General features: G+C 50.1%; 1 protein-coding gene across 1 annotated transcript; it reads right to left on the reverse strand.

The window, feature by feature from the left end:
* Nucleotides 1–3,529: 3,529 nt before the first annotated feature.
* Nudt19 (nudix hydrolase 19) lies at nucleotides 3,530–7,718 on the reverse strand. Its single transcript, XM_045155159.1, has 3 exons — nucleotides 7,041–7,718; nucleotides 5,710–5,917; nucleotides 3,530–3,877 (listed from the first exon to the last, which is right to left on the reverse strand). The coding sequence occupies exons 1-3, from the start codon at nucleotides 7,716–7,718 to the stop codon at nucleotides 3,672–3,674; spliced, it is 1,092 nt and encodes a 363-aa protein (XP_045011094.1). The 3' UTR covers nucleotides 3,530–3,671.
* Between the last annotated feature and the right edge of the window lie 1,341 nt (nucleotides 7,719–9,059).

Below are 9,059 nucleotides of genomic sequence, written 5' to 3' on the forward strand. Positions count from 1 at the left end.
TCCTGTCAGCTAACAGGATGAGATTTCTGTTCTGAAATGGGTTCCAGGTCAGCCTGGGTCTAGAATCAGGCCCTGCCCCCAGTAATGACAGAAGAAAATGACAAAGACTCTATGAATGAAAGCGTTAAAGGCAGTAATAGTCAACCCCCAAACAGAGCTTAATTGAGAATGGTAAAGCCAAGCAAGAATATATAACCCATAACCTGCCCAAACATGGAAAGAGAGATTGGCCCTTCCAGTGGAGGCCTACGTGCCTGCTTTTTGGTCAATTGGCCTCATTACCTTTTGGGGTGGCTTCCAGCCTCACCAATGCTGAGTGCCCACCTCCATCCCTCCGTGTTGTGCTGTGAATCTGGCGCTGAGCTCAGCTGTGCTGGGTGCCCCGCCCGGGAGCTGAACGCTTCTCCCGAGGGTTGCGGGCCTATCGGTGGGGGATGGGAGAGGGCAGGAAGCCCGGAGTTGTACCAGAACTGCTCAGCTCGTTGTCCCGCCTGAGTCCAGCTGTCTCCCCTTCGGGTTTCTTGACTTTGCAAGGAGGCTCACGAGGTTGGACAGCCCCCTTGCTTGGTCTCTGCTCCCGCAGCTGGTGCAGGATGGGCAGGTCCTGCCGATCAGACCCGGGTCCGCAAGCTCCTTGGTGGGATTCTGACCAATTTCCTACTTTCTCAGTCTCTCCTGCTTCTCTGCTGTGGTTGATAAAAACCTATACACCTTCACTTTTCAGATGAAGAGTGTATTTTGCTGTGGTTTTGCTCAAATCTCTCTCTAGGTTGGACTGGTGTGACTCCTATGCAGCCATCTTATATGGAAAAGTCCTCTCTGCCTTAATCTCTCTCTCAAAAGAAAAAAAAAGTGAACAGCTTCTAAAGAATGACTGGCTAACCCATACATACATGCATACAACACACATGAATCCATATACCACCACACCCACACACACAGTAATGCAAAAAAATAAAAAGCAGCTTGGTGTATCTGAAACCCCAGTACTGAGGCAGGTAAAAACAGAATGGCTGGAGCTCGTTGGCCAGCTAGTCTTGGGGAAAAAAAAAAAAAGAAAGCACAGCCTGTATCAAGGAAATATGGCCAGAGAGAGGGCAGTGGATGCTCTTTTCTGGCCTGTCACGTGTGCACAGGACACACACACACACACACACACACGAAAATGTGTCAAGCTGGACATGGCAGCACACTCCTTTAATGCTAGCCTCATTCAAGAGGCCAAGGAAGGAGGATGTTTGAGATCCCAGGAGTTGAAGTTCAGTCCGGTCAACCAGATGGATCCCTTGTCAAGGAAAGGTCATAGCTACGATGTATCCTTTCTAGGAAGAAAAGCCTGTCGGGCACTTCTCAGTCATCTCCTAAAATCACCCCAGGAGCCAAGGTAATGGTGGGCAGGAAGAGGATGTAACACTCTCCTGGCTGGATCTGCTTCTCGGTCTTTTTGCTGGCAGAAGTATGCTCAAGGCCAAAACTCATTAGAATTCTCACCCAGAAGCCAGATAGAATGAGGTTTTATCTGTGGTTCTCAAGTTTTACATGGGGACCATGTATTTAAAGAAACAGTTCACTTTTTTCTTCTTTCAGTACTGAGGACTGAACTTTGCACATGCCAGGCAAGCAGTGTTACCACCAGCTGTCTTGTTTGCTAATTTTAAGACAGTGTCTGTCTCCAAAGCTGGTCTTGAACAGTCACCCAGGCAGACCTTGAACTTTCTATCGTCCTGTCTCAGCCTCCTAAGGAGCTGGAATTACAGGCCTGGAACCACTAGGCCCCACTTACTTCCTATCAGGGTTTCTCCCCCTTTTGCCTGTAAACTGTTGTGGGCCCTGCACTTCTGATCGTTCTCCACTAGATGGTGGCAGAATTCCCTCAGGCGTGACAACTGAAACCTTATCCAGACATAGCGGAAGGGCCCCAGGGAGAAGTGTCCTGGCTGGGAAGCACTGCTCTCCTTGGATTCTTCCAACGAACATTAAATAGTACACATAAAAGCTGGACTTAGCATTGTTTTTATTTTATTGAAGGGAAAACTAGACATTTTATGAAAAGGGAAGTCCATTGTATAACATATTACAAAGACCTTAAAACAGTATTAGCATTGTAACTATCATCTTCCACCTTTAATCAACAAAAAATTATTCCTCTTTAACAGAAAATAAAACGTTACCCATGAAAAACACACTGAAACTTCATGAACACTGTGTCTCTCTAACGCCATTAACTCCCACTCTGTAAGTACATTAAAGGTTCATTAATTTTGCATGGCCACATATGTCTTAAAATATTAAATAAATTTTCAATTTGGGAAACATAAAAACTAATAAAATCTGTAGTTTGAAACCAAATATTGAAGATAAAGATATTTGGCCAGGCTGGAGAGATGGCTTAGTGGTTAAGTGCTTGCCTGTGAAGCCTAAGGACCCCAGTTCAAGGCTTGATTCCTCAGGACCCATGTTAGCCAGATGCATAAGGGGGCGCACACATCTGGAGTTCGTCTGCAGTGGCTGGAAGCCCTAGTGCGCCCATTCTCTCTCTCTCTGCCACCTTCTCTGTCACTCTCAAATAAAAATAAATAAAAACATTTAAAAAAAAAACATATTTGGCTGGATAGATAGCTAAGTGATTAAGGCACTTGCCTGCAAAACCAAAGGACCCAAGTTCAATTCCCCAAGTAAAGCCAGATGCACAGGGCGACACATGCGTCTGGAGTTCATTTGCAGTGGCTGGAGACCCTGGCATGCCCATTCTTTATCTGCCCCTTTCTTTCTCTCTCCCCCAAATAAATATTTTTTTAAAAAAAAGATACTGCAAGAAAATTATGACATAATTACTACTTTTCTCACTGCTGTGAAGAAATACCCACAGAAACAGTGGACAGAAGGCACACATCAGCTTGCTACTTGGTGGCAGAAAAACTCAGTAGTGGTGACAGTGATGGAAGCGTGAGGCAGGCGTGCTCACATCTGCACATCAAGCAGAAAGACCGCTCTGCTGGCCCGAGGGTGGGACTGCGACACTCAAGACCCTCCTCCCCTCACCCACTTTTTCCAGGAGCCCCACCTCCTTGAGGCTCCTCAACCTGCTACAGTAACACCAGCCATTGGCTGGAGACCAAGCCGGGGTACTTCACGTTCACACTATAATGCTGTCTAATCGGGCAACCAATCCCTGCAAAAACTGTAAGTGATCTGGAGCTCAACCAGCAACGCACATCAGGGAACATGTTACTAAACGGGACACTTAGAACAATGGCACAGAACATTTTTTAAAAACTTTTAAGCTAATAAAGCAGCACAGAAGTAGGAATCATTGTGAAATTTTTGTTTCTCATCTTAGGATCACTAATACTTTGACATAGAAAATGTGTTTTGAAGCCAGCATGGTGGCGCACGCCTTTAATCCCAGCACTAGGGAAGCAGAGGTAAGAGAATCACCATGAGTTTGAGGCCAGCCTGAGACTGACTACACAGTGAATTCCAGGTCAGCCTACACTAGAGTGAGACCCTACCTCAAAAAAACAAAAAAAAAAAAAAAAGAAAGAAAGAAAGAAAAGAAAATGTGTTGTGACATTGACAGGCCAATGTTCCTTAGGTTTCAAAACAAGTTCAGTTGACTTTTACTATGCACTGGCCCTCCTCCATTAACCTAACAACACACAAGCAACGCCCTACAAGTGGCTCTTACTTCCTACAAAGGTCTTAGGATACATCTGTTTATCCTTGGACTCCACAGTAACATAGATGCCATAGGTATAGTTACTGTATATCACTATTCGGTGGAATTTCTGGCCTTCTTTCATGACCTCGTCAGTCGTCTTCTCAGTAGATAAAATCTTCTCTAAAAAGCTTGAATCATGTATGTATAACTCATCTCCTGCAAAAGAAATTCATTACCACACAGTATTATTTAATTAATCAGCCCAGTGTACTAAGGACATACAAATCAGTACTTTTATATAGCCCATGTGTTTGAAATGTAGTTAAATAACCCTAATTTTATGAGCTGACTTCAATTTCTTTGTTGGACTTTTAATATTTCTACTCTTTCCCCACTCCACAGCCAAGCATTTTCTTTGCATACATAAAACCTTATGACTGCTATGTCTTCACGATGAATTTATTTATTCATTATTTTCTGTGATACAGATTGAACCTAGGCCTTGGAAAATACTAGACAGGAACTCTTCTACTGAGTTCTATCCTCAGCCAAATAAACTAATATTTACATTAGTTCATGACTTTCTTTAGCCTATTAAGTATTGACACTAATATTGGTCTGTATATCCACACTTTTGATGTCACATAGTGGGTTGTTCTGATAATTAAAAATTAATTTAAAGAAACCATCAGGCTGGAGAAAAGGCTTGGCGGTTAAGCGCTTGCCTGTGAAGCCTAAGGACCCCGTTTCGAGGCTTGATTCCTCAGGACCCCCACTAGCCAGATGCACAAGGGGGCACACACGTCTAGAATTCGTTTACAGTGGCTGGAGGCCCTGGCGCACCAATTCTCTCTCTCTCTCTCTCTCTCTGCCTCTTTCTCTGTCGCTCTCAAATAAATAAAAATAAACAACAAAAAAGAAATTATCATTTATGTTTGTACGCTAAACTGTCTGGTTGGCTGAGTGACAAATTTCATCATCATTCTCAGGAACTTATCGGGCAGGCGTGAAATAACACAAGTCACACGCCACCTGCCACAGAAGACTAACCCAGGCCAGGGGAGGCGGCTCAGAGCATAAAGTGCTTGCCACACAAGCATGAGGACCTAAGTCTGGACCCCAGCACCTGTGTAAATGCTGGGGGGCGGGCAGCCCCTCTATAATCCTATAATGGGTGGAGACTGGCGATTCCCAGGGCAAGATGGCGAACTTAGCCAAATCAGCAAGCTCTGGATTCAACGTAAGAGACTCAGTAAATAAAGGGGGAGTGAGCCATGAACGAGGTCATGTGTCAGCCTCACCCCCACACACATGCACACCTGAACCACACGTGGGGCACACACACACACACACACACACACACACACACGTGAACAGGTGCACACAGAGAACTCCTCTCACTAATGCTCCCCAAACCACAGCTGACCAACAGCGAATTTCCCGACTCAAGTCAGGTGACAGCCTGCAAGTTCTCACAGTGCAAAAAATAAGATGATACATAAGAATGTTGTCAGTGTCCATAAAATATATTTATGCATATGCGTACGTCTGTAAATTCAGAATTTCTGGTTTAATAAACATTACGGATCTGGATGGGTAGCATACCCCTGTAATGCCAGCTTATGGTTGTTGGAGGCACGAGGACAGCGTACATGGGGTTACCCAGAGCACGCCATGCATGCTTTATAAGACTGACGTTGGTTGACATCACAATAGGCAGGCCCAGCCAACACTGGGACCCAGCAACCGCCGGCGTCGGCTACAAAGTTCACATTTGAGAATGATACAAGAAGTTGCAAGAAAATAGACCAACAAAACATCTCATAATGTTTTATAGTAAGTTTAAGATTTGGGTATTGGGTCACATTCATAGCTACCCTGGGGCTCATGTGGGTGTGGCCCACAGCTGCAGGATGGACGCACACCGCGGAGGTTATAACACACAGGCAGGACTGTAACTCATGTCTCTGCGAGCAACGCTGTCAGGCAGTATTGTACAATGAATGTAAACAAACGGCAGCGAAAGCACGGGTACTTCCGGGACTTACCTGGTAAAAGCTGGATTCTACCATCGGCAGTTAAATATGTGATTGGCAGCCATCTTTCAGTCCCCTCTAATGCATGATCCAAAGAAAATTTGTGCAGGGCAGACAGCGAGGTAAAGTTGTCGAGTCTCCTTACTTCATAAAACTGTGGCGGTGCCAACCAAATTTTTTCTGATGCGAAGCTTCTAGTTGCTTCTGGTGGAGATAACCACTATGGGGATACAAAGGACGTTTTGTATTCAACCACTGGCAAGATTTGAGGCTGTTAAACCAGGAGATGAAATCTGCTTGAGGGCTTGGGAGAGTGGTCAGTGGGGCGGGGAGCTCACTGCAGAAGTGTGAAGACTTGAATTTGATCCCCACCACCCACGTAAAAAGCTGGCACAGCCGTGCCTGCCATGACCCCAGTGCTGATGGGGACAGAGACAAAAGGATTTCGGGGGGCTCCTTGGTCAACCAATTCTAATGAAAAACAGGGAATTACGGGTTCAGTAAGACACCTGGTGTCAAGGAAATATGGGGGAATAAACATAAAGACACCCCATGTCTTCCTCTGGTCTCTGGATGAGCACAGGGCAGGCACATCTGCACACACACACACACACACACACACACACACTCACGCACACCTACTTGAAGATGTGGAACTCAGAGTGGTTACACATGGTACTTGTATGGAGATGTAAAATTCACTCATTAAAAGGCCTTGATACGTCTCCTTAAGACATGGGAGCGCTCAGAGGCCAGGCACAGTGACACACACCTACCGTGCCACCAGGTGAGGAGGCTGAAGCAGGAGGAAAACTCTGAGTCCAGGGCTTGCAGACCAGCCTGGGCAGCACAGCGAAACTGTACACATATCATTTGTGAAAACATAAATAAGACTCCTGATTACACTGAAATTATATAAATTACGTTCTAGAAATCCAAATCAAAGTGAAGTGGGGTACTGGAGAGATGGCTCAGCAGTTAAGGTGTTTGCCTACAAAGCCCAAGGACCCAGGTTCAATTCCCCAGTACCCACGTAAGGCAGATGCACAAGGTGGTGCATGCATCTGGAGTTCATCTGCAGTGGCCCATTCTCTCTCATCTCTCAAATCAATAAGTAAAACTAAAATGTTCAAAGTGAAGTGGGGATGTCGTGAGTGTATCGAAGTTAAGGTGCTCAGAATAGACAAGGGCTGAGGCCCCGAACCCCTTGAAGGCAGGAGAAGCTCCAGGCGTGATCGTGTGTTGGGCCGGTCACCGCCGTCCTGGGGGCTCGGGCTGTCCGTGGTTCCCCAGGCCCACGGTGCAGCATCCCCGCCCGGCACCCCCGACCCCGGCCCCCGTACCTGGTAGTCCACCACCTCGGACCCGTCGGGCTGCACGGGCGGCGGCTGGCGCAGGCAGCACAGGAAGAAGACGGCGTCGAAGCGGCGCGCGCCCACGAGCGCGGGGGTGAGCCACGCGCTCCACTCGCGCAGCGCCCAGATGTCGGGCGTGCAGTCCAGGCGCGCGCACAGCTGCAGGAAGCGCCGCGCGTCCCCGCGCACGCGCGCGCGCCAGGCGGCCAGGTCGGGCGGGGCCGCGCGCGCGCACCCGGGCCCCGCGCCCGCGCCCGCGCCGCCGCCCCGGGGCCGCAGCAGCAGCACGCCGGCCTCCTCGAAGGCCTCGCGCACGGCGCAGATGCGCGCGGCGACGTCCTCGGGCAGCGCCGCGGCCTCGGCGGGCGGCGTGACGACGGGCGGCGCGGGCGCGGGCGCGGCGGGGCGAGCCGGGCCCAGGCCGAAGCGCGGCGGCCCGTGGTGCGGCGCGAAGAGCCCCAGCCAGTCGGCGGAGTAGTCGGCCGCGTCCAGCACGCCGCCCGGGAAGACGTGGGCGCCGGGCAGGAAGCGCTGCGAGGCGGCGCGCTGCAGCAGCAGCAGCCGGAAGTCGGCGGCGCCGGCGCGGGTTCGCGGCCAGCCCGCCGCCAGCACCAAGGAGGCCGCGCGGCGCCACGCGCTCGGGGCGGGCCGCACGGAGCCGCTCATGGCCGGGGCTCGGGACGGTGCACTAGCTTCCCCCGGCGCCGGCCGACCAGGTGCTGGCTGCACGGGTGGGCGGAGCGTGGACTTGTCGTGGGGAGCGCCCTCGCCCGGCCCCGGCGGCTCTCGCGCGACCTGGGCCGGGCCTGCCGCCTCCCGTCGCCCGGGTCGCGTGCGCTACCTGCCCCGGGTCGCCCAGAGCAAGAGCCGGGGCGGTGCTGCTGGAAGGATGCTCCAGACCTAGTAAATAGGAGGTAGAGCCAGGCGCACGCCTTTAATCCCAGCGCTCGGGAGGCAGAGGTAGGAGGATCGCCATGAGTTAGAGGCCACCCTGAGACTACATATTGAGTTTCAGGTCAGCCTGAGATAAAGGGAGACACTACCATGATAAACCAACAATAAAAATAAAGAAATTAAAAAGAAAATAAAAACAAGGGCTGGGAGGTAGCTCCGTGAGTAAGTGCTTGCTGTGCAAGCATTGAGGACCTGTGTTTGAATCCTCAGAACCCACACAAAGCTAGACGTGTGCTGCGTCTGTAATCCACATTACCTAAGTAAGCGCAAGATGGGAGGCAGACAGGAGAATCTCGACCTGCAGGCCAGCTAGCCTGGCACCTGAAAAGGTGCTTCCAGGAACATGATCAGAGCTGCTCATGTTCGCATGAGCCCTGCTGATGAGACAGGAGTGGGTGAGCCTGGTGCTGTGCAGGCTGAGTGCTTTGGCCATCCCTTGGGGGATGTGGTAGTTTGGATGTCTGTCCCCCAGTAGACCGAGGTGCTTTATTAAACTTGCCTCCACAGTATCTCTCATTCATGGGCATAAGAAGGCATACACAAGTAACTCCAGGGGGAACTTCCGGTTAAGGTGGCAGCAGCCTAGGGGAGAAAAAGCAAAAAAAAACAAACAAACAGAAAAATACACTCATACTAAAAAGTGAGGTGTGTAAGAAATTATCAACTGCAGCAGAGAAGTAGGGGAGACCCAGAGCATCTAGAGCCCACATAGGCAGGGTGGAGCAGCGGAACCAGGTCCCACAGCCACAGCTGCCAGGCTCAACCTGAGCTGCAGGAAAAACAAGGCGAGACTTTCCACTCACACTGGAGCGCCTCAAAAGCTCAAGAAACGTGAAGGGAGGATGGCAGGGAAGAACTCGTGAGGAAGATGATTGCAAGAACCAGTGGGAAAACAGCCACCGTTCACAGCCTCCCCTCCCCCACCGCCAGCATAAGGCCAGCAAGCACCAGAGACCTGCGGAAGGGAGCTCACTACACAGCACCTGGCACAGGTGATCAGAGCAGCAACCCAGCGACCCAGCCAGCCTACCTGAACCCACAGCACAGCAAAGA

The sequence above is a fragment of the Jaculus jaculus genome, chromosome 7 (genome assembly GCF_020740685.1).
Source record: "Jaculus jaculus isolate mJacJac1 chromosome 7, mJacJac1.mat.Y.cur, whole genome shotgun sequence".
Lineage (NCBI taxonomy): Eukaryota > Metazoa > Chordata > Mammalia > Rodentia > Dipodidae > Jaculus > Jaculus jaculus.